This window comes from Elgaria multicarinata, chromosome 7, assembly GCF_023053635.1.
Source record: "Elgaria multicarinata webbii isolate HBS135686 ecotype San Diego chromosome 7, rElgMul1.1.pri, whole genome shotgun sequence".
NCBI lineage: Eukaryota > Metazoa > Chordata > Lepidosauria > Squamata > Anguidae > Elgaria > Elgaria multicarinata.
Window position 1 is genome coordinate 109,286,502 of NC_086177.1, and position 26,179 is coordinate 109,312,680.

General features: G+C 48.5%; 1 protein-coding gene across 4 annotated transcripts in view; it reads right to left on the reverse strand.

Annotated features, from left to right (window-relative positions):
- Window positions 1-402: 402 nt before the first annotated feature.
- PTP4A3 (protein tyrosine phosphatase 4A3) overlaps window positions 403-26,179 on the reverse strand; it is a 114,083-nt gene continuing 88,306 nt past the window's right edge. For all 4 annotated transcript variants that reach the window (XM_063131186.1, XM_063131188.1, XM_063131185.1 and 1 more), the window contains 5 exons: window positions 22,621-23,413; window positions 16,930-17,022; window positions 5,949-6,079; window positions 4,848-4,922; window positions 403-857 (listed from right to left, as the gene is read on the reverse strand). In XM_063131186.1, coding sequence (XP_062987256.1) covers window positions 740-857; window positions 4,848-4,922; window positions 5,949-6,079; window positions 16,930-17,022; window positions 22,621-22,725 — 522 coding nt within the window. In that variant the 5' untranslated portion in view covers window positions 22,726-23,413 and the 3' untranslated portion in view covers window positions 403-739. The remainder of the gene's footprint in view (window positions 858-4,847; window positions 4,923-5,948; window positions 6,080-16,929; window positions 17,023-22,620; window positions 23,414-26,179) is intronic.

Consider the following 26,179-nt stretch of genomic DNA (forward strand, 5'->3'; position numbering starts at 1 on the left):
GGAAGGCCACAGCTGCACTTTGGAGGGTGGAAACCCACAGGATAGGGGACAGCGGACATCCTCCCCACCCTGAGCAAAACCAACGCTCCCCCTCGCCAGCCCTCGACCGCCCTCCCCCCCCACACTTACAGCAGGTCTCCGCAACTTGCGACCCACCGAGCCAAAGACCAGCTAGCAGCTGCGAAGGGCAGCTCAAGGCGGGGGTGGTGACCGCAAGGCCCGGGTGGAGCGGTGCGCGGGCACAACGGAGGAGCTGTTTTTGGCTTGGCGGGTCTTCAGTCGCCTAGGTTTAAAGCAACGCGAGGCTAGGCAGGGTGAGGCCTGTGGGCCGCGCCTGGGACAGAAAAGGACCTGAGGCAGCCGAAGGAGGCCCATGTGGCTTCTACCCAGAAAGAAGCTGGCCTGCTAGCCGCATTTGGCCTTACTGAGCCCTGCAGAATAACAGGAAACGGAGGAGTGATTGTACTGGGTGTTTTTTTGATGTCATTGCAAAGAGCTCTTTCCCGGTTCAGGGAGGGAGAAGAGGAACAAGACTTGGTTTGAAATCAAAGGGGCCGGCACTCAGCTGCCTTTCTTCCCAGATTTCGGCAAAACATAAGGAGAAACCTGACCAAGAGGATAGGTTGTGGTACCAAAGACACCCCCCCACCCGGTGATTTCAAGGTTGTGTGTGTGTGCGTGTGTGTGTGTGTGTGTGTTTTCCCCTTGGGTGTGTTTTGGCAAGAGGCTATTACTGAGGTTACATGATGCAGCATTTGTTCTTGTGGTTCTGAGGATCCTTGAACCGTAGGCGCTGCTTTGGTCTGTACTTCTCCAGATACGTGAGCTGCTTGCTGTTGATGGCTCCCCGGCGTTTCCTGGCAAGAGACAACGGAGAGGGTGGGTGAGTGGGTAGTTCAGCCTCGAGGGGGGAAACACAGAGCGGTTTGGAAAGGCCCTTAAACCTCGAGGAAACGCTTTGTCTGTCAAGGAACTCCTAGAGGGATTCAGGGGCAAACCCACTTTTTCCAAGAAGGACATTTTTATGTTTACAGGCATTGTGTGATTATATCCATCTGGAATGGGAGCACAGTGGGGGCTCCTCCGACGCCTCCCCCACAAAGAAGTAAGTTTATAGTAAGTTCTGAGGATGTATCGTTGGGAGTCAATTTGATTGCTATGGCTTTAAAACACAAATAAACAAAAATAGTAATTCTGTTAATAGTTGAAAGTTGGAACAACATTGTTGAGTATCAATTTTACTGCTACGGTAAAACACAAAAATAAGAATGTTTCAAACTGCAGTAGTAGTATTACTAAGCAAACTCTTAGTAATTGTTCTTTAAAAAAAACCTATTTTCCACCTAGACTACTTCTGTGTCCCACCAGATTGTAAGCCTATGTGGCAGGGTCTTGCTATTTACTGTGTTATCTGTACAGCACCATGTACATTGATGGTGCTATATAAATAAATAATAATAATAATAATAATAATAATAGTTCAGAACCTGTGTAATAAAAGACACCCAACATTTTCTTCTGGCTGCACATGGTATGGGGAAGAGCAGCAGCGGAAGGGAAACCTCCTTTCAGGGAAGCCTGTCCACCATTACCAACAGGTTTTGATGGACCCCAAGGGTTTGCCAAAACAGCACTAGAAACTCTCCACGGCCCTGACTAGGTGGATCCTCCTGGATGTGGAGAGTGTGGGCCTGGTGTGCAGAATGTGGACAGGGAGACATTTTTCTCCCTCTCCCATAATACTGGAACCCAATGGGGTCAACCCATGAAGCTGATGGGCGGGAGATTCAGGACAAATAAAAGGAAAGGCTTCTTTTAACACAGCGCAGAGTTAAATTATGGAATTCACTACCGCAAGATCGGATGTTGGCCACCAATTTGGATGGCTTCAAAATGGGGTTGGATAAATTCCTGGAGGAGAAGGCTATCAATGGCAACTAGTTCTGATGGCTATGTGCTACCTCCAGTATCTGAGGCACTAGATACTGGAGAACATGGGTGGGAGAGTGCTGTTGCACCATGTCCTGCTTGATGGGTCACTGGTCGGCCACCGTGTGAACAGAGTGCTGGACTAGATGGACCCATGGTCTGATCTAGCAGGGCTCTTATGTTCTTAAACCCCACAATCTGTTCCTATCATATTTGCATCCTGACTACATCCGCTCTGGTTCTTTTTGGGGAAGCTACTGAGGGCATCAGAGAAGCCCAGCTGCAGGGAGGTGGGGGGCTGAGAAGGGACAGCCCGGGCTGCTCCTGACCAATTCCCCCCAGGGCTCTTCCAACACCTCGGCCTCTTCCAAGAGCACAGAAGGGACCAAGACATCTCCATTTTCCTGGTCTGAGTAGAACGTGCTAAGGAGATTATAGATCAGGGATTGAGAGCAACCTGCAAGGCCTGCAGCTGGCAACGAGAGCCGGCTCCAAAGAAGGGCACTCCCGGCTATTACAGCAAAAGCCGAACCCTGCAGCCAGATGGAACGTAATCCTCGGCCGATCTGCCTGGCCAGTTTTCACTGGATCCCAGGGTTCATTTTAGTCCATCCCTAACCCTAGACGGCTTGCTGGCAGGGCGACAATGGCCAGTTCCCATCAAAGAACCCCCAAATCATGTTGCCTCCCCGTCAGCGGAACGTCGATGCCATTGAGATCCCAATGGTGGCCTAGTATTGGCTTATGGCCTAGTTTTCACAGGCAACAGATTATGGTGCCTGAGCTGTATCCCATCAGCTTGCAGAAGCAAGCTTACCTGATTGAGTTCTCCGCCGTGTTAAACACACACAAATCCCGATGCATAGAAAACTAGCTCATCAGCAAAAAGGCTAGCTAGACCCTTCTCCCTTCTATGCTAGTTTTCTTTGTCACGGGTATGTTATTGTCTTTATGGAAGAGCAAATTTACATGACGTGAAGCCCAAGCTACACTATCAAGTAGTTCAGCCCAGTTTCAGGTCTACCACCTCCTCCGTCATTTGTACGGACTATGAGATGATCAAGAGATATCATCTGGAGAGTTGTTGAGAGGAGGTTGTCGAGGACACGGAGATAAAGCCGGGCGGATTGCAAATAATGGAAGCCTGCCTTCCAAAGTCAAAATCTAGTTAGTCCAAAGACGTACAGGCACTATCCACCTATTTCCTTGATGTTGGCTGTGGAAGACTGAGGCTGGGGATCCAAAGAGCTGGGTGAGGTGCACCACAAGACTCATGCAAGCCCAAGTCGATTTTTTAAAATCAAGTTCTAATTTTGAACAGCAACTAGTATTATCAAGTGCTTTTCAAAGTCCCTACAGTTGCAGAAGAAGCAGAGGGTGTGAACGGCTCAAAATCTCCCTGGGACCCAGGGCTAGTTGTGTGAGCCCCAACTATAACGTGGAGCAAACAGCTTATTTATTTATTTATTTATTTATTTATTTATTTATTATTACATTTCTATACCGCCCAATAGCCGGAGCTCTCTGGGCGGTTCACAAAAATTAAAAACATTCAAAGTATAAAACAACAGTATAAATCCATAATATAAACTACAATATAAAAGCTCAACCAGGTAAAAACAGCAGCAATACAAAATTACGAATTTAAAACACCAAGTTAAAATTTATTTATAGACTGTTAAAATGCTGGGAGAATAAAAAGGTCTTCACCTGGCGTCTAAAAGCATATAATGCAGGTGCCAAGCGAACCTCCTTAGGGAGCTCATTCCACAGCCAGGGTGCCACAGCAGAGAAGGCCCTGCTCCTCCTGGTAGCCACCTGCCTCACTTCCTTTGGCAGGGGCTTGCGGAGAAGGACCCCTGAGGATGACCTTAGGGTCAGGGCAGGTACATATGGGAGGAGGCGTTCCTTCAGATAGCCTGGCCCCAAGCCGTTTAGGGCTTTAAATGTTAATACCAGCACTTTGAATCGGACTGGCAGCCAATGAAGCTGGAAAAGGACTGGCATGATGTGGTCTCGCCAGCCAGTCCCTGTTAGTAACCGTGCTGCCCTGTTTTGTACCAGCTGAAGTTTCCGGACCGTTTTCAAAGGCAGCCCCACGTATAACGCATTGCAGTAATCCAAACGAGAGGTTATCAGAGCATGGATAACTGTAGCTAGGCTATCTCTGTCCAGATAAGGGCTAAGTTGCTATAGCTGTCGGTGTAGTTTTAGGCCATGTGCTGAAAAAGGACTCTACCTTGCAAAGGTGCCTCTTGCATGATCTACAGCTGACAGCTCATTTTCCGGTAAAACTACTTTGGGTTATAGGGGGAAGAGTACATGACTAAACATTCCTCACCGCCATGTCTAAGAGGTTCAATGAAAGCTTTATTTCTTTTGTTAACCCCCCACCTCCGTGGTGGGGTGGGGAGTTCTAGGAAGCACACGGTGGGGTGAGAGAAGTTTTAATTCCTCTCCCTCCCGATTACGGTGGTCCTGTTTCGAATCGGGGCCACATACACACACACACTGACACGAGAGTAAAACAAAACATAGCCTCAACGATACACTATGCCTTTAGCATTAACGTGAACTTCGGCTCGAAGAACTGCTCTTTGCACCTAAGACAACCAGAGTCAGAATTCTCGGGTAATGTGCTAGTTTTCTATGTGTGGGATTTTTTGGTTTGTTTTATTTTAAAACGGGTGAGAATTCAAACATGCAATCCCTTGCCCAAAGCGGGACAGTCCAAGCATTTCTGTGCACGCACAAGCGAGTGAGCGGCGCTCTACCTTTTCGTGGAAGGTTTGCATTGGGCTGCAGGGTTCATGAACCGTTGCTTCTTCTGTAGCAACCGCGTATTTCTCCAGACTCTGCTCGATTAAAAATACCAGGCTGTTAATTTACATCTCAGGGGTTTACTACGGGGCACTTACTGTCTAATGAACTGGATAGCGTCTTCGTATTTCATCCCGCTCTCAATCAGGGCCAGTGCGACAAGAACAGGAGCCCTAGAAGAAGACGAAGAGAAAGAGGAGTGTGAGAAGACAAAGCCAGCAATCAGATACCCTATTTCTTCGATTCTAAGACGCACTTTTCCCCCCATATAAACATCTCTTAAAATGGGGTGCGTCTTAGAATCGCGGGTGTGTCTTAGAGGGTTTTTTTTTCTGTTGGTGGTACTGAAATTAGTGTGCGTCTTACAATCGATGGCGTCTTACAATCGAAGAAATACCGTACTCTTTTTCCTGCCCAACTAGAAAGAAACAGTTGTCGGGGGAAGGAGGGAAAGAAGACACAAGACTTTCTCCCTACCTGCTACAAATATAAATAACCCTTTTCTTGAACAATCACATCTCTCCCCCCCCCTTTTTATTGAATGTTTTTTTAAAAAAAGAACAAAAATAAATTGTGAAAAAGAAACAAAAAGAAACATTACATCATTTTCCCCCATCAGATATACCCCCAAAAAAAGGCTGGCCAAAAAAAAACCAGGGAGAGATTTATGCATAGGTTTCAAGAAAAGCAGACCATATAGCCATGTACTTATCCACATCCATTCAAACGCTGATAATGTTGTGAAGTCCTCACTTCATTGCATTACGGGAGGTGAGCATTTATTCTTCCAACATGATAGTATAAATATTTTAGCTGCCATGAGGGCTCTGAAAATTGGGGCTGACCATGTGTTAGCTTCCTAGAAGCCAGTAGATAGTTTAGCAGGACATGCACATCGTTCCATATTAAAGATTGTTCCAGTACAAAGTTTATCCTTATTATAACTCCTCCCCAAAAGGGAGAACAATTACACCTTGGCACCCGTCAGATGTGTTGGGAATACAATGCCAATCACCCCACAGCAAATGGCCACTGGCTGGGGATGATGGGAGTTGTAGTCCAACATACCTGCCTGGTGCCAGGCTGCGAAGGCTGGAGGAGACAGTCCTGGGCTAGACGGACCGACGGCCTGACTCTTTGGACCCGGCGGTTTCATTATGTTCCTGCGCTCTGTTGAGAATGGGGCAGCTCCTGCTTACCGTCCCAGGCCAGCCACGCAGTGGACAGCCACGCAGCAGCCGGGGTCTTCGCAGAACTTGGTTTTGAGAAGATTGAGCCAGTCATCCACAATCTTGGTAGGAGGTGGAGCTCCGTCGTCAAATGGCCAGTCCTAGTGGAAGGGGAATGAGACAGAGAGAGAGATTGATGTACACCTGAAGACGTATGGGTTAAATACTGCCTTGTATTTAAGCATTAGCTTGGTCGCCATAGCCGATCAGGAATCGCATGCAGGCGAGTAAGCGGTGTAGGAGAGATGGGCAGCACCACCCAGCATAGAAATCTCCAGGTTATTGGAGGAGCGATGCCTCCTCTTCCACACTTGGCATAGAACGCGAGCTCTCTGTCCCTTCTCTGCCAGCCTCCAGCAAACTAATAAGAGGTTTTACAGGCTAGTAACTTTTGTAGGCCTATTTACAAGGCTGGTCGGTTGAAATAAACGTCGCTTACTTCAACCGACCAGCCTTGTGAATAAGCCTACCTCAATGCTGTTGTCGAAATAAGCATGCCTCATTTTTAATGTCATCACGTCTGTGCATAATGTACAGGATGGAACCTAGTTTGGTTGAGGCAGGGGATCTGGGACTCCCTTTCTGTTTGGCTCAGACCAAGAACGATGACGCAACACTTTGCTAGATCAGGCTAAGAGCAAATCTAACCAGCACCCAGCTTCCAACAGTGGACAGTGAGATGATTCTGGGAGGTTTGCAAGCTTTGCATGAAGGCAGCGCTGGCCCCCAGACACCTGGAATTCAAAGGCACCTCCTGTTGCCAAATACCCAAGTTCTGTTTAGCTAGTGAGGCAAACAATGACCGACACAGCAATCCTCTGTGAATTTGCCCAATCCGCTTTAAAAACCAACTCGACCAGAGGCCATCCTTACATTGCGGCAGTGAGGTCTGCAATTTAAATCACGCCTGCGTGAGAAGAATTGCTTGTCTTGAACCTACCGCTCACCCATTTAATCAGGTGGTCCAAAATTCCAGCACTATCTAAGTGGAAGAAAACACTTGCACAGTTACAAGATGGGGGATACTTGGCTCAGCAATACTACGAACGAGAAGGATCTTGGAATTCTTGTAGATCGCAAGCTGAATATGAGCCAACAGTGCGATATGGCTGCAAGAAAGTCCAATGCTATTTTGGGCTGCATTAATAGAAGTATAGCTTCCAAATCACGTGAGGTACTGGTTCCTCTCTATTCGGCCCTGGTTAGGCCTCATCTAGAGTATTGTGTCCAGTTCTGGGCTCCACAATTCAAGAAGGATGCAGACAAGCTGGAGCGTGTTCAGAAGAGGGCAACCAGGATGATCACGGGTCTGGAAACAAAGCCCTATGAAGAGAGACTGAAAGAACTGGGCATGTTTAGCCTAGAGAAGAGAAGATTGAGGGGAGACGTGATAGCACTCTTCAAATACTTTAAAGGTTGTCACACAGAGGAGGGCCAGGATCTCTTCTCGATCCTCCCAGAGTGCAGGACACGGAATAAGGGGCTCAAGTTAAGGGAAGCCAGATTCCAGCTGGACATCAGGAAAAACTTCCTGACAGTTAGAGCAGTATGACAATGGAATCAGTTTCCTAGGGAGGTTATGGGGTCTCCCACACTAGAGGCCTTCAAGAGGCAGCTGGACAACCATCTGTCAGGGATGCTTTAAAGTGGATTCCTGCATTGAGCAGGGGGTTGGACTCGATGGCCTTGTAGGCCCCTTCCAACTCTACTATTCTATGACTCTATGACTTCTCTGTATTCACTTCATCCATACCATGCAAGACTCCTGCCTCGCCTGGGTTACCTTTCTCCTAAGCTAAAACCCCCCACCACCATCCTACCTCCAGATTATTCTAATAGCCTCTTTTTGCACCTTTCCCAGTTCTGCATCTTTTTGAGTTGAGGGGTGTGACTGCAACGGCACACAGTATTCCGTCCACTGAGTTTATATACAGCCACCCTGACCTTACTGTATATCACAAGCGGGACCTGGAAGTTATGACATTTCCCCTCCCAGCCACGCCCCAAATTTACCAGCGGAAGCAGAGATTTTTGTCCGAAACGTTTTCTGAAGTTGTGTGTGCGAAGTCGACACTCTATTTCCCCTGATATTACGAATAATGAAGTTCTGCACCCAGGTCTTGCAAGACTGTAAGCTTCTTTGCGACAGGGACCTGATTTTTATTTTTTACTTTACTTTTATACTTAAGCATCTTTGTAAATGAAAGCGGATGTTCAGTGTGCTACAAGAATGCCACATCAGTGCTTCTTTTGCCTTCCCTGCTCACGTACACACCCAGATACAGGGCTGCAAAGCACACCTGCAACCCTCTGCAATGCGTTCTATCTATCCCACGGCCTGTGAAAGATCTCCTGTGATGCACTTTAGGCTAAATAAAGCTTGAGACAACAGTGAGGAAGAAGGCAGAGAACCTGTGCTGGCTTAGACTACAGCTCCCATCATCCCTGGGGGAAGATGGGAGTTGTTCTCCAACACACCTGGAAGGCACCTGGCGGGGGAAGGCTGCCCTACAGCAAAAGCTACCCCCACCCCACCCCAGCCTAGGATCTGGTTTCTGCCATACAATTGTCGTGCTGAGACTACAGACAAGTTTCGTCACGGCTGAGAAAGGATTTCCCCTTGGTCCGAGCCCTCAAAACTTTCTGCATCATAAATGGACATTGATTCTTGAATCAACACCGCTGTAGTGTTTTAGCAATGGGGCCCACGAGGCCTCCTCCTCCTCCGCCCCCGCCCCCCACCCCCCGGGCTGGCCATAAATCCATGCTCGTGCGTAATCGGTGAGGCACGGACCCAAGGAGGAGGGTTACAGATGCAGCTCGTAAATAGTTCATTTCCAGGACACGATCCATCTTCTTCTGGTTATGTCAACTTGAAATGCATGGCGGGGCTTTGGCTGCTGCGACCCAGCTCAGGATGGTTTTCAAGAGAGCCTTGGAAAGAAGCAAAGCTTGCTAGCATGCCAGCTACACCCAAGAAGAATGGAAGCCACTCGCAGGAAGGAGAGAGAGAGAGAGAGAGAGAGAGAGAAGCGAGAAAGGAAAAAAGACACACACACACACACACACACACACACACACACACACACACACACATTTCTCTTTGGAGCTGAGAAGTAGCATCTTGCAAACAGTCTCTCTCTCTCTCTCTCATTCCCCTCCTCCAGTTTTCTGACCAGTGAGCGAATGTTGCTCAGCTGGCCGCCATCCAGAGAGGCAACCCTTAACAAGCCATCCACTTAGAATGGGTTAGGGGGGGAGAGAGAGAGATGGGCCTTAACCAACCCTCCTCCTCGTCTTTCCTTCCCAAGGAGAGGCCATCCAAGGTAAATAGGACAGTCAGTTTCAGGCTTCTAACCACAAAATGCGATGGAAGGCAGATAAGGGGAAACCACAATGTTGTCTTGTTTGCCTTGAAACAAGAACCATGTGGGACGCAATCCCCACCGGCACCCGCACACACAAAAATCCCGACGGCATTAAAGTTACGCTTTTGTTTTGTCTTGGGAAGAGGAGAACAGCCGTGGGGGGGGGGGGGGGAGAGAGTTACAGTGTGTGTCAAGGAGGGGGAAGGCAGACGGGCCTGAAATGAGGGCAGGTCAGATGGGTCTGCAATCTCACTTCTCCCACGGTGAGCAAGCGGGAGCTGGGCATGGGACCGTCCCTGCAGCTGCACTGTGCTTTGGAGTGTCTCAGAAGCACAGCGCAGCTGCGGGGACAAGCCCCCTCCTCAGTATCAAGGGCAAGACAACACAGGTACCCACCGGCCTCCTTCCAGAACGTGGATCAAGGGAAGCAGAGAAGTGACCGTCCCTGACCTTGTGCTGAGCGTCAGAGGACTCTGGAGCACCTCCAAAGCTCAGTGAGATGTCGGAGACAAGGCAAGGTCCCGGCAACCACACCTTTGGGCTGGCTACCAAGGTCAGATACAGGGCAGAGGTGATCATGCCGGGCTTCAGAGGGGTGGATGTAAGAAGACCCTGCTGGATCAGACCAAGGGTCCATCTGCTCCGGCGTCCTGTTCACACAGTGGCCAACCAGATCATAGAATCATAGAATAGAATAGCAGAGTTGGAAGGGGCCTACAAGGCCATCGAGTCCAACCCCCTGCTCAATGCAGGAATCCACCCTAAAGCATCCCTGACAGATGGTTGTCCAGCTGCCTCTTGAAGGCCTCTAGGGTGGGAGAGCCCACAACCTCCCTAGGTAACTGGTTCCGTTGTTGTACTGCTCTAACAGTCAGGAAGTTTTTCCTGATGTCCAGCTGGAATCTGGCTTCCTTTAACTTGAGCCCGTTATTCCGTGTCCTGCACTCTGGGGGGATCGAAAAGAGATCCTGGCCCTCCTCTGTGTGACAACCTTTGAAGTATTTAAAGAGCACTCTCATGTCTCCCCTCCATCTTCTCTTCTCCAGGCTAAGCATGCCCAGTTCTTTCAGTCTCTCTTCATAGGGCTTTGTTTCCAGACCCCTGATCATCTTCGTTGCCCTCCTCTGAACACGCTCCAGCTTGTCTGCGTCCTTCTTGAATTGTGGAGCCCAGAACTGGACGCAATAGGAAACCCACCAGCAGGACAGGAGTGCAACAGCACTCTCCTGCCCATGTTCCCCAGCAGCTGGTGTACAATGCATACTGCCGCCGATACTGGAAGTAGCGTATAGCCTTTGGGACTAGCAGCCGTTGATAGGACCAGCAAACGTTTAACAGCTCATCTACCGCAAGCAGGCAAAATGAGCACAGCGTTTATGCAAGCAGGTGGAATAATGCGAACACATGGGAGGGAAAAAGGTTCAGGTGTGTGAAAAGGGAGAGGCCGGGGCATAGCCAGGAAGAGCAACGAAGCAGGAAACCTGGGAAAGCTCGCACCTCTTTAAGTGGCATGCACAAGGCAGGCCAGGAACGGGAGAAAAAACGGCAGAGATCCAGCCGTAGATGAGGATGGAGATGCCTCCATCCACACAGACACCACCTGTGAACCCTGGCCAGCCTTTAGGTCAGCCTTCCCCCAACATGGTGCGCCCTTCAGAGGGCTTGGACTACAACTCCCATCATTCTCAGCCAGTATGGCCATGGGGAACATGGAAGTTGTAATCCCACACATCTGGAGGGCATCAGGTTGAGGAGGGCTGGCCTCTATAAAGTTTGTTTGCCCCACTCCTCTTTCCCTGGTGGTGTCCTCTACCTCTTACCCGCCCTCGCTGAAGAATCCCGGACTAACACAGTGCACCTCTACCACTTCTGTCATAGATAATGGTGCGGGATGATGGGAGTTGCAGTCCATCAACATTGTTCCCTAGTCCCAAAGGCATTTTACTACAGTATTTCCATATCGCCTTCCAACAGGGAGTTCCCCCCAAACAACCCTGCAAAAAATGACAATCCAGATTCCAGCAGGTCAGATGCTGGAAAATTGCATTATTTAAAGCAGTGGTCTTCAACTGGTCCAGACCTGAGACCCATTTTGGACACCCAACCTGCAACATGGAACCCACCGTCACAATTATCCAACATGGCGGCAACAGCTTTGCTGTGACCCATCTGGACTGATTCCGCAAGCTGCTTTTGGGTCACGACCCACCAGTTGAAGACCACGGATATACGTACGTGTGTGTGTGCGTGTGTGTGTGTGTGTAGCAGCTGGGGGGGGGGGGTGAGTCAGGGAAGGAGAGAAAGAGAGCAGGAAGCTTTTACAGCTACGTTGCACAATTCCCACTGATTTTAAGAGAGCCAGGGCAGATTAGGCCTGTTAACGACATAGCGCACTTTGCTGCTTGCTTAACCAGGGGTGCCTATTTTGGAGTCAATCACAATATTTTTAATTGGTTAATTCAACCAATTAATTGGATGGACGGTGCAGCCCTATTCATTTTAAATTAAAATAACTCGCGAGCCAGGCTAAGAACCCACTCGTACAAAAAGCAACAGATTAACTCTAATGGCGCTGAATCTCAGTTGCAAGGAACTCAGGGCAGACAGGGGAAAAAACACTCTTTGCTTGCTTTATCACCAGATACCTCACAGTGATTTCCCACCAATCCCAGCCTTTAGTTTGCCCTCTACCAGAAATAAATAAATAAATCCACCAGATCAGATGGAACCCCTGCGTGTCTCAAACAGCCTCACGCTAAACTAGCGAGATCGGATCTGGGTGAACGCATTCTGAGTCAAAGTGAAATATCAGATGAGAGTTATGTGGGCGGCTGATACACCACCAATCGTGCTTCTTTCTCAAAGACATCTCAAGTGACTTATCATCAAATCTGAACCCCCTGCCCCTGGGTTCCCTTCGGAACTCTAGAGTTAAGCCTAATTTTAAGTTGCGAACGCTTTGGGAGAGAACAAGAAAAGAACTGCAAAGCCCTCAAAGAGTTTGAGTAGAAGGTGCTCTGTTCTCTTCCCACTCCAGTAAGATTAAGTACTGTCAGGCTTGAAAACATGTTACGGTGCATAACACAGTGGTAGGCTGGTGGCGCTGATGTCAGTGAGGCGGTGAATCCACTCCAGCTTCCGATTGGAACTCTAAGGAGCTATGCAAGGTGCTTTCACACCTTAAGATAGCTCCTTAAGAGTTCAGACTGAAACCTGGAGTGGATCCTTTAGAGTTCTGTTTGAAACACCCCACACTGACATCACACCCACCAGCCTCCCCTGCATAACCAGGCTATAGAGTGTGGTGTAGTGGATAAAATGTCGGGCTGGGAGTCGGGAGATCCGGGTTCTAGTCCCCGCACAGCCATGGAAACCCACGGGGGTGACTTTGGGCCAGTCACAGACTCTTAGCCCAACCCACTTCACAGGGTTGTTGTTGTGAGGATAAAATGGAGAGGAGGGTTCTGTATGCCACCTTGGGTTCCTTGGAGGAAAAAGGCAGGATATAAATGCAATAAATAAATAAATAAATAAATAAATAAATAAATAAATAAATAAATAAATAAATAAATAAATAAATAAATAAAATAGAGAAGAGTTTGCAAAATTCACCCTGCCAGGGCTTTGGCAATGGTTGCCGGTTTTCTACCACTATTTAAGCAAGGCAAGAAATGTGTTGCTTGTTTCTGTTGCTACAATTCTAGCAGTGCTCATGTTCCTATACAGCAGCCTCTCATCACCCTCAAGAGCTTGAGAAAGAGATATTGGCCTGGTTCAGACAACACACTAAACCATGCTGCTTAACCACAAAATGGTTAAGGGAATGCATGCGTTCCATTAACCATTTTGTGGTTAAGCAGCATGGTTTAGCGCAGTGCTTCCCAAACTTTTTCAGGTCACCGCCCCCTTGGTTCCACAAACTCATGCCCAGTGTCCCCTACCCAACACAATAAAAATCATTATTCAGAATAGCGGTTTTCAACAACCCACTAAGGAAGATAACAGTAACAATTAATTGAATATTTATTCAAAATCCTCAGGCTTGCCGAGGGAGGGAGGGAAAAGGGAGCGGACGCCTCTGTTTTGCAGCCAGCGTGACGGGACACCCCAAGCAGGGTATGTCTCTTCATTAGTGTTTTGATGCTTTTGAAACATTTCAATTCACCGTTAAAAGGACTCTTCTTAAAAGGTATTAATACATGTGTGGATTCCTCCCCTATATAGCTTGGGACCAAACTACCTTCTCCCATAAAAATGTCCCTGGGTGTTAAGACCTTCTGGAGAGGCGCTTCTTGGAAAAGACCACCTTGAACGCCCCCATGCTGCTCCTTTGCCTCTTAACGCCCCCCTGCTGCCCCCTTGCCTCTTAATGCTCCCCTATGCAATCCCACCGCCCCCAAGGGGGCAGTACCGCCCACTTTATGAACTACTGGTTTAGCGTGTTGTCTGAACCAGGCCAAAAAGAACTAGACCACTGAATCTCACACCTCCAACTCAAGCTCAGATTTGGAAAGTGGTAACTCACGGTGTATCGACTCGGTCACCCTTGCCCAATCTGGGACTGGCCACATTGGATAGGGCTGATGGACGTTGAAGCCTAAATCACCTGGAGAGTGTTGGAGAAGCCTGTTGAACAGTATCTACGATGATTTCTCTTTGCAACACATCATGGACAGCTCAGAGAATAGTGCCTGATTCGCTCATTACTTGCTCCTGTTCACTGTTTGGAGATTCCAGACTCACACAGTCCCCTGTTCTGCTCACAGAATGCCAGGGTGGAGACCTCAACTTGGGACCCCAGCGTTCATATGCAAGGCAAATCCTCTCTAACCCTGGATATGATTTCAAATATCGGAGGTTCAAATTAGCCAATTCATTTGTACATAGCGGGAAGGCATCTGTGTGAGCAACTGAGCCTAGGTCCCACTACTGTTCTCAGTGCCCACGGAGTTAGTGTATGTGGGGTCCACACAGCCCCAGAAATGCAGGAGAATTCCCCCCATGCACAACAGATGTCCCATGATGCTCACAAGTGGATCTCAGGGTGCTACAATACTGAACTTCTAGGTGAGAAGGATTACAAAGCCAGCATTCACAAAGTTTCCTATGAAAATGAGCAAATTGGTCCTGAAATGAAAGCCCCCTGACCCCTCCCCACCCAAAGACAATTTAAAAAGAAGATCTCTGCCTCCCATTTCTGAGCCTTTGATGGGCGAATGACAGCAGCGGCTGCATCAATTTCCTTGCAGTGCTCCATTCTCCAGGGCAATTTGAACGGCTCCTTGTAGGAGGATCTGAGAACCGCTCAATCTGAAGAGCAGTTTTCAGAATTTTAAATAGACAGTAACTTAGGGATACAACAAATCCCCCAATTTTTCCATGTTTATCTAAATTTACAAGATAAAAATGGAACCAGATAGGCTATGCACTACGTTTATTTATTATTCAGAAAAGGAGCATATCCTGATGGAAGTCAGATAAATAGGTCTTGAAAAATGCCACGTGAAGCATTACGACCACTGTCTCTCTCTCTGTGCCTTCTATTTTTACCCAAATCCTTGCTCTGTCTTTGCTCCCTGATAGTAAATCGCATTACGCCTGGCTCAGAGAACTGGCGCGTGGCTTCCGTTGTAATCCTGGCTCAATGCTGCACTCTGGTGCACTGACTCATTGGCTGGCCACTCCCCACATCACGTTTTAATACAAGTTCACACACACACACACACACACACACACATACACACACACACACTGCCCAGAAGCCAGTGTCATGATACATTTTGGAACGTTTATCTTAAATCAGCTGCATTTTCATATAAATGCACAGAAGTCAGCTCCGGTTCCCTTCACGGTAGCCACTTTGTCCATTTCAAAAGGAAATTCTTACGCGCCAGTACAGACGTGCTACGTGAGAGTAGTTTGTACGTTGGTAATCTGCTCCTGGGTGCAAGCTGTACTATGAGAAGGTGTCCTTGGAATTAATTGACCACCACCTGGATCTGAACCAAGTCGTAGACAAAAAACTATACAGACAACCTTCAGAAACTGGGTCTACCAAAATACATCCGCACCAACATTCAGAACGCACTCATAATTAAAACGTGCTCAATTGTCAGGAAATCCCTGAATCTGTAAAAGACAGCATGACTCGGCAATACCCGTTATGTCTGTCTAGAAAAACCGCCATGAGCGATAAAGAGATTAATAATAATAATTTCCCCTACCATTTTAAACTTAGTGCCATGTATCACTTACACAGGTACATGTGCTCAGCCAATTTAGTAAATTTTGCAAATAGATTTGTCAGATGTTCCCCGCCCCACACCCAAAGAAAACACCTTTGCTAGTCCAGCGCAGTAATTTGTATTTTTTAAAATTTTCACATCATGTCAGATTGTCCTAATCCAACATTGCAGCTCTTCTTGAAATAGACACATCCTGCATTTGACATGACAAACTGTATCAAGTGTCCCATTTCTTGCCTTGACTATATGGTGGTAGGAAGCTTCCAGCCACCTCCAAAGCACAGGGAACTTTGAAAACTCCCTTCCATAACCTGTTTATGTCCTCCGACACGCTTTTCAAGTCCGACAGTACAGAATCTTGCTGGGATGGGAAGGGACCAGCCTTCTCCTACCTGGCATCAACCTTCAAGGGTATCAGCCCACGCCAAGTTGTAATGCACAGTTACAAGATGGGGGATACTTGGCTCAGCAATACTACAGACGAGAAGGATCTTGGAATTGTTGTAGATCGCAAGCTGAATATGAGCCAATAGTGCGATATGGCTGCAAGAAAGGCAAATGCTATTTTGGGCTGCATTAATAGAAGTATAGCTTCCAAATCAGGGGAGGTACTGGTTCCTCTCCATTCGGCTCTGGTTAGGCCTCATCTAGAGTATTGCGTCCAGTTCTGGGCTCCACAATTCAAGGACGCAGACAAGCTGGAGCGTGTTCAGAGGAGGGCCACCAGGATGATCAGGGGTCTGTAAACAAAGCCCTATGAAGAGAGACTGAAAGAACATGGCATGTTTAGCCTGGAGAAGAGAAGATTGAGGGGAGACATGATAGCACTCTTCAAATACTTAAAAGGTTGTCACACAGAGGAGGGCCAGGATCTCTTCTCGATCCTCCCAGAGTGCAGGACACAGAATAACGGGCTCAAGTTAAAGGAAGCCAGATTCCGGCTGGACATCAGGAAAAACTTCCTGACCGTTAGAGCAGTATGACAATGGAACCAGTTACCTAGGGAGTTTGTGGGCTCTCTCACACTAGAGGCCTTCAAGAGGCAGCTGGACAACCATCTGTCAGGGATGCTTTAGGGTAGATTCCTGTATTGAGCAGGGGGTTGGACTCGATGGCCTTGTAGGACCCTTCCAACTATGCTATTCTATGATTCTATGATTCTCTAAGTGGAAAACAAGACCCCTCAAGGAGAGGAAGCGGACAGGGCCAAGTAGAGTACAGAGCATCACAGAGCTCGTGCAAACAACCCCCAGGCCCATGGCAGACAGCACAACTTGCTAAGGCCCAGCTACTTTTGTCGGTTGCAGTGCCAGGCTGTCTGGGGACTAAAGAACTTACCATCACAGTAATGCCATCCTTTTCCAGTGGAGTCTTGTCATAGGTGACTTCGCACACTCTCACCACTGTCGTTGCACCGTATTTCTTCAGATCCTGTACCGGAGGAAGACAGAAAAGGGGTTTAGCCTACCTGTCCTCTGCCCAGATGTAATAGCAGCAGCTATTTAAACCAGACTGGGGCCTTAGCTAGACCTAAGGTTTATCCCGGGGTCATCCCTGTTCATGTAAATGACACACAGGATATCCCGGGAGCAGGCAGGGATGATCCCGGGATAAACCTTAGGTCTGGCTAAGGTCTAAATTAAACCAGAGGAATAATAATAATAATTTATAACCTGCCTTTTGCCCAATGCTGGGCCTCGAGGCGGCATTACAAAATTTAAAACATATACATTTATAACCTATAAAGAGAATTATACAAAAGTTACAAATATATTAAATATGTTCCAATATTAAAACAACTTTAAAAGTCCTTGGCACAGACGGAGGCCCAGATTATTCGCCAAAGGCCAGCCGGAAGAAAGATGTTTTTGCCTGCCCCCAAAAGCACCTCAAGGAGGAAGCCAGTCTAGCTTCCCTGGGAAGAGACGCTCAGGAAAGGAACTCACTTCAAAGAGCACCTCTTTTGCGGGCAGATGACCCTGGGTTCAGTTCCTGCTATCCCCAGTTAAAAAGGATCAGGCAGCATGAGATAAATACCTTTTCTGGAGAGTCACGGACAGGCCAATGCCTCGGTTTTCACTGACTTGAATTTTTTTTTTTTAATAATACGTGGGCATGCAGAACGCTGTAAGGCACAATTGTATGCATGTTTAGACAGAAAAAGTCCTACAGCTCCCAGCATTAATGCTGGGATCTGTAGGGCTTTTTTTCTGTCTAAACATGCACAAATGCAAAAGAAGAGTTTGCATTATTCCTTAATAATGCAAACAAACAAACAAAATCAGTGAGGAAACCATTGGAACCTGTATTATAAATCAATATTGTTACTTCATTATTTTAGATTAGGGGAGAAGCTGCGTCAGAGAATGGTGAACTTCTTTTAGCCCCATGGGCCGAATTCCGTTTGGGAGAAGCTCTCCACGGGAGGGGGGGGGGATATGAAGGCCAAGGGCGCAGGGCAAAATACCCCCAACGGCAGAGCTTTTTAGCTTAAAGCTCTTAGTAGCTTTAAGGAGGACAGGCATTCCAGCCTTGCAGAACAGGGTAAAAGCTGGAAATCTAAAAAAAACCCAAAACATTGGCAGTTGGGGTGAAGGTAAGTGGCCTCTGGGGAACGCCAGTGGGATGGATTGGGACCCCAGGCGAGCCAGTGTTGGCATGGGAGGCTCAGGTTCAATACCCCTGGCCTGAACTATGGCCTGAGTAGCTACGATGCGTAAGAACATAAAAGCCACCATGCTGGACCAGGTCAAAGGACTGCCTCAACCTGGTGCCCTCTGGATATGTTGGACTACAACTCCCATCATTCCCAGCCAACATGGCCAATAGCCAGGCTGGATGGGAACAGTAGGAGTTTGCAGTCCAGCACAAGAATTACCGATGGTCACCCGTTTGGATGACTTTAAAGGGGGTTGGATAAATTCCTGGAGGAGAAGGCTATCAATGGCCACTAGCCCTGATGGCTATGTGCTAGCTCCAGTATCCGAGGCAGTAAGCCTATATGCACCAGCTGCTAGGAAACTATGTGCTATTAAACACATTCCATGTCTACTGAAGCCTAAACTACACTACCACAAGATGTAGCAACAGTCACCAATTTGGATGGCTTTAAAAGGGGTGGTGGTGGGTAAGTTCCTGCAGGCAAAGGCTATCAATGGCTACTAGTCCTGATGGCTATGGGCTAGCTCCAGGATCAGAGGCAGTAAGCTTGTATACACCCGTTGCTGGGGAGGATGGGCAGGAGGGTGCTGTTGCACTCATGTCCTGCTTGTGGGTCCCTGGTCGAAAGTGGGTTGGCCACTGTGTGATAGGGTGCTGAACTAGATGGACCCTTGGTCTGATCCAGCAGGGCTCTTCTGATGTTCTTACAACCAGAGGTTGGGGAATGCTGGGTTATTAGTCTCATGTTCTGTTCCCACAGTGGCCAATCTGATGCCCACAGAAAGCCCACAAGCAGGACAAGAGCACGACGGCATTCTCCTGCTTGGGGCCCCTAAAACGGGTACTCAGAGGCATGTTGGACGTAATGCAGTGACTGGGCAGAAGCTAAGCAGATCTGGATGTGGTGACTGCCTGGATGGCCAGACTGACGGAGCATTGCATCTACTCTGGACTCGAGTTCCATGGAGTTAAGGAGGGATATAAACGAAATGGAATGAAATGAACCAAATAAAATAAAATAGCAGAAGCAGGGCTTGAACAGGGACTTCCCAACTTGCAGCACAATCTCTTAACCACAACAGCTTCAGATCTAATTATTCAAAATGGAAACCGGAAACAAAACAAAACAAAACCTGAACACGATTGCTACTGAAGCCCAGGTTGCAATCTCTCTTGTCCCACCCCTAACGATGCTATTGGTTTTAAATTTTGTATACTTTTTTTAAAAAAATGTTCACTGTTTTTAACTTTTGTAAACCGCCCAGAGAGCTTCGGCTATGGGGCGGTATATAAATTTAATCAATCAATCAATCAATAAATGCCTCTTTTCTGCACTTACTCTGGCAATGGGATGCCTTTTGCTGGATCAGTGGTGGGGAACCTCTTCAGCCCAAGGGCCAAATGTGATTTTGGGGCTCTTTTTGGGGGGCAGGATTCCAGTGGTAGGCAGGGTCAAAGTCAACAGGGTGTAGGGGCCGATATCTATCTATCTATCTTACTAGGAGAGGCATTTGGAACTTTTAGACTGGGGAAAAACTTCACAAAACCAGGAAATCACCCTGTAATTGGTGGGGGAATTGGGGAGGGGGCATCTGGTAAACCCTGCAGGGCTGGATCTGGTCCCTGGGTCTGAGGTTCCCCATCCCTGTTCTAGAGGCTGTGTATACATCGGTATTTATCCTCCATAACTTCCACCAAAGTCAAAACTTGCAAGGTTTCGGCCCTGTTCCTCTCCTGTCCCCTTCAATCTGGATTTCAGACTTCATCCGTTCAAACTCCTGGCTGTGGACATTTAGGCAAGGGCGTTCATGAAGAGACGGTCAGGACAGGGCAGCTTTAGGATCATTGAAACTGACACGCTCTGCTCAGACAGGTTTGAAGGCTGCAGGATTACAATTCTTGCGAACTGGAAACGAGGGTGCATTAAACTAGAGAAGACCCGAGATGCCATTCCGATTCTCTGGCAGAGATTGGGGGCCGACAGGGGATTCCACAGGTGAACTAAAAGGAGCGTGAGCACGGAAAACTCGGGGAGAAAACCTAGAGGATGGCATGATATATGGTTTCTCCTCCTCTCCCACTGCCCCATTGCTACTTTAAAGAAAATTTACTCCAGCCAGGGAAGGCTGAGTGTCTTTCGCTGCTTGTCCAAAGAGTAAACAAGGGCATTTATTTTTAATCCATGTAGGTATGCAACAGTTCATCTAGTTGCCCACGTAACCAGAACAACATCTGTGGTCAACAGAGCCAGTTTGGGGGGGTGGGGGGGTGGAGAGAGGGAATGTAGGGCTAAAAACAGCACGCTGGCCACGAGCCCAGGTATTAAAGAGGACAGAAATTGTCAAGCAAATGATTAGAAGCTCTAGATGGGCTAAAAAGGCGGAGGGGAACAGAAGGGGAGCAGCAACAACAGGAAGTCAATGCACATTAAGAAAAATAGCTCTGTTTAATTCCCTTATAAAAGAGATGACACTTGGAGGAAGAACAAACCAGCCACCTGGTCTGATCTTTAGGCGATCTAATCCTGCGTCACCCAGACCTGTTTGAGCACGCTCACTCCACCATCAAAAACATCACAGCCTTCTCCCAGCTGTAGCATTTGGAAGGAGGGAGGGCATGAATGGCCCTTCCACGTTTTGCTTGCTGTGCACACTACATCTCGAAAAATGTGTCTGAGAACATGCAGAAACCAGGCACAACCATGGTCAGAGGATGGGGGCGATGGAACAACCTCTCCCAACCTTGTGCCTTCCTGATGTGTTGAACACCTTCCACCATCTCCAGTCAGCAGGTTGGGCAGTGCGGGAACGTTTCATCAGCTAGAATTTTTTAGCTGAAGGCGGTCAAGTTCCGGGGAGACGTCCATCAGGATGTAGTGTTGGCCACCAAGTTGGATGGCTTTAAAAGAGGGTTGGATAAATTCCTGGAGGAGAAAGCTATCAATGGCTACTAGCCCTGATGGTTATGTTCTACCTCCAGTATCCAAGGCAGTAAGCCTTTGTGCACCAGTTACTGGGGAACATGGGTGTGAGGGTGCTGTTGCTCCACATCCTGCTTCGTTGGCCCTTGGCCGATGGTTGGTTGGCCATGGTGTGAACAGAGTGCTGGACTAGATGGACCCTTGGTCTGATCCAGCAGTGCTCTTATGTATGAATCAGCTCTAGCCCTAGATCCAGCCTTCTGATTCATGGGGAATTGTAGGAGGCAATGGGAAAGAGAACATAAGAACAGCTCTGCTGGATCCGAACTCTGCTCCTGACGCTCTTTCCCCTCAGCCAACCAGAAGTGAAAAGTAGGGCAAATTTTGTATATTTTACTTGTTACGTTTGTATCTCACCTTTTCTTCCAAGGAATACAAGGTAGAGTAAGTGATAGGGCTGTGCAGCCACCCAGGAGGCCGATCCAGAGGCTCCGAAGCAGCCCTGATCTGCCTCGGGGCTGCCCGACCCACCTCGGCACCGAAGCGGAGGTGAAATTTGGGCCCTCCGAGGCAACTTAGACTTTTCTGGGTGCCAGCTGCACAGCCAGAACCCAGAAAATTCTCCCCTTCCCCACTTACCTGGGGCCTCCGCTGTCCGCCACCGCCAAGATGGGAAGTAGGCTGGTCTTATGCATCGGCAGCTGTGGAAGCCGCCGGACGCAAGGGCAGCGGTGGCAGACAGCAGAAGCACCAGGTAAGCCCCCCTCCCCCCCTTTCCTGCTGCCTCCACTGTCTGCCACCGCTGCCCTTACGTCCGGCGGCTTCCACTGCTGCCGATGCATAAGACCGGCCTACTTCCCATCTTATGCATTGGCTGTGGAAGCCGCCAGAACCAGGATGGCGATGGAGGCAGCAGGTAAGGAGACTGGTGGTGGTGGGGCGGCGGCTCTGAAGCACTGAGGCAGCCCAAAGCTTCGGAGCCCGCCTCGGCCTTTGCCCGAACCACCTCGGATCCGGTTCGGAAGGGTCCGAATCACCCCGATCCGCTTCAGATTCGGGGTTTGGATCTGAGGTGGTGCACAGCCCTAGGTAAGTGATACTCTTTCTCCATTTTACCCCTCTGCGAGGTAGGTTAAGCTGAGAGGAAGAAGGATTGGCCCAAAGTCACCCAGTGAGTTTGATGGCCAAGGGGGAATTTGAACCCAGGTCTTCCCAAGTCGTAACCCAACACTCTCCCCACTGCACCAACACAACCCTCTTGAGTGGTTGCCCTCAATCAGCTAATCCACAGAGGCATAGTGTGTTTGCACACGGCAGTTCCACAGCACAGAGGCGGAGCTGGTGCTTTGCACCCAGGCTGGGGAAGTCAGGATGTGTTCATTCAATTCCACCTCAATAAACTTTGCATTACTCACGTCCGATATTTTAAAGCTGCCCGACCGACTTACCTCAATGAAGGTGTTCAGTGTGGCGTTGGTAGGATTATGGGTTATCAGGAATCTCATGTTCTTGTAGCAGACCTCCACAGGAGCGGGCCTGTTCATACGAGCCATGGTGAGGGGGGAAAAAATAAGATTGCTTGGAGGGCCAGAGGGGTGGGGTGGGGGGAAAAAACCCCACAAGAAAAAAGAATTGCGGGGCAAAAGGAAAACAAAGTGACCCTAGAGTTTGGCAAAATACTATCTTTTTTTCCTCCAACCAACACAAATGTTGTGCAAATATTCCCAGCTTTTGGGAGAGTGTATGTTGGATCCTCTAAATCATCCAATTAGAAAAAGGAACCCTGTGCTTGATTGCGGAGTAATACTTTTTTTTTTTTAAAAAAAGAAAAAATTCCTCTGTAGTGTCAATTTCCTCTGTGTGTGCAATTTGGAGTAGTCTTCCTTCAGTGCTGTCTGGCTTCCCTTCTTAGCTCTCCCCTCTTTAGAAAGGCCTCTGCATTCAGTTAACCCGCCGGCGTTCCTGCTACGCCGTCACGTTACCCCATCTGGATATGTAAAATATTTCGGGGCAGTGATGGCAGCCCGGTACAACTCAGGCTGGGACAGCAGCCAGCAAAAGTCCTCCTCTGGCTGCAAGAGCCATGCACGGGAGCTCTGAATGGTTAAGCCCAAGAGCTCAGCGCCAAGTTTGGGCGGGGCAACGGCGTCCTTCCTTCAACGGGCAGGATGTTGTGCGTGGCAGTGCTCAAAGGTGCGCCTGGGCCCCTCCATAAATCCACAGATCAGCATACGAGACAATCTGCAAAAGCAAAATGGGGGTGGGGGAGTAGAAGAGAGAGAACCTTTGGTCAGTTGAAGAACATGGATCAGGAGTGCCATATTTATGTCGAGAAACGTCAGCAGAAAGTCACCGTTAAGCAGTTCCATGCATCTATGGACCCTGGTTTGCTTTGGCGGTTCTGTCGGCTACAGAACTGACTTCCAGCATAAAATGCACTCAATACAAGAACTGCACGAACACTTCAGCCACCTTGATACCCAGCATGGAACATGGAACAATGGGCCACCTGTCCTTCGCTCTCTTTGCCAGGAAGTAGGACCCAAGGAGTTGACATCACTAGCTTGAACTGACCCACCAGACTATGCTACTGTCACAGTAGGGGACACATGAGGTCATAATAGGGCCAGGGAGGGAAAAGAAACCTTCCAAGTCCAGGCTGAGCCTGGTTCTCAAGAGAGATGCATTTGCCTTTCTTGCAGCTATATCGCAATATGAGCCAACAGTACGATATGGCTGCAAGGAAGGCAAATGCTATTTTGGGCTGCATTAATAGAAGTATAGGGTCCAAATCACGTGAGGTACTGGTTCCTCTCTATTCGGCCCTGGTTAGGCCTCATCTAGAGTATTGCGTCCAGTTCTGGGCTCCACAATTCAAGAAGGATGCAGACAAGCTGGAGCATGTTCAGAGGAGGGCAACCAGGATGATCAGGGGTCTGGAAACAAAGCCCTATGAAGAGAGACTAAAAGAACTGGGCCTGTTTAGCCTGGAGAAGAGAAGATGGAGGGGAGACATGAGAGCACTCTTCAAGGACTTGAAAGGTTGCCACACAGAGGAGGGCCAGGATCTCTTCTCGATCCTCCCAGAGTGCAGGACACGGAATAATGGGCTCAGGTTACAGGAAGCCAGATTCCAGCTGGAAATCAGGAAAAACTTCCTGACTCTTAGAGCAGTACTACAATGGAACCAGTTACCTAGGGAGGTTATGGGCTCTCCCACACTAGAGGCCTTCAAGAGGCAGCTGGACAACCATCTGTCAGGGATGCTTTAGGGTGGATTCCTGCATTGAGCAGGGGGTTGGACTCGATGGCCTTGTAGGACCCTTCCAACTCTGCTTTTCTATGATTCTATGCACCACCAAAAACCACAATGAATGGACGAGCGAATGATCCAAGAACGTAAGAAGCTCAGGGAAAGTAGAAAGGAGAAAGGAGTGGAGCATCACGTTTTCATTAGCCTACGTGCCCCAGCAAGAGAACTTTCCCTGGCCCTATTGTTTGATAGCGAGAATGTAACCAGGAGTATTCCAGGCTTTGCAGGAGTATCGGGAACTGCCTTACACCAGGTCAGACTCAATGGAAGCTGGTGGCTCCGAAGTCAGTGGGGTGGTGAATCCGTTCCAGATTCCAGTCAGAAGCACTGTGCAGAGCTCCACGAAGGATGCAGATAAGCTGGAGGGGGTTCAGAGAAGGGCAACCAGGATGAACAGGGGTCTGGAAACAAAGCCCTATGAGGAGAGACTGAAAGAACTGGGCATGTTTAGTCTGGTGAAGAGAAGGCTGAGGGGAGATAGCTCCGTTAAGAGTTTTGACTGAATCCTGGAGCAGATTCACCACCCCACTGACATCAGAGCCACCAGCCTCCACTGCTCAGATTCATTTGTCCATCTGGCCCAGTATTATCACTGTGACATGCAGCAGTTCTCCAGGGTATCAGGTACAGAAGAGTTTCCCCCATCCTTTTTAAACCGGAGGAGCCAGGGATAGAGACGTCTCAGCCAAGAAACAAGGTCAGGCCACAGATTCAAAAGCCCCCAATGGCGAAACATTCACACTTCTCTTCCACAGAATTACCCTACTGTTATCGTCTCCAGATTTCTAGTTCAGGAAATCCAATTCTAATTTGTGCCAAAGGCACCACTCATACAAGAGCAGTTATAAATCGGGAGCAAGGCACAAACTATAACTTGTGACACACTTCCTTGGAAACAAGCCCCACTGAACTCAACTGGAATTACTTCTGAGAAAACAGGCCCAGGTGGAAATCTCTCTCTGGGACCTGCCACACTGGCATGTATTACATTTTTGTTAGCCACACTTTACAGTGCCTTTCTTGCTTCTACAGATGCAAGATTACCCTGTTGCTTTTTTGGGCTTCACAAAACTTGGGAAAGGGTGCGTGTGCTCTCCCAGATCAATAGCTGGAGAAAGCATCTCCCAATAGCTGGATTTGCCCCTTCTTGCTCTTCCCCCTTTTTGGCACGGAGCTGAGCTCCCTAATTACTACTTGAACTCAAACTGGCATGAAACTCTTCCATCTTAGGGATGATTCACACCGATCTATACATCCCTCAAAATTCAGCTACTGGCCGACACATCTGCTGCTGATATGGAAGAGCAGTATGGTTTGGTGACCTTGGATGATCTGAGAGCTTTGCCTCTGGTGCACGAACATGCATGTATGGACTTGCCCTTGATACAGATTCAAAGGTAAGGAAAACCCTGGCACAGTGCACACCAAGACCAAGTCTGCTGAACGGCCATCTTGTTTCTCTCCGGTGAATGATGGAGGAGCAGCTGAGAGGTTTTGTAGAAGACACAGGGGTGGAGAGGCCAGCATAGGTGATAAAGTTCCAAGGTGACTGGCTTGGATATCCCATGGTCACCTGTCACACCTGGGGTCAAAGCTCCACTGCAATAAGTTGGGCCACCTGGAAATCCCCAGTGGTGGCAGTGGCATATGTTACACCTCTGCAACAGACAGACAGTAGGTCTGAGGTTTCTCTG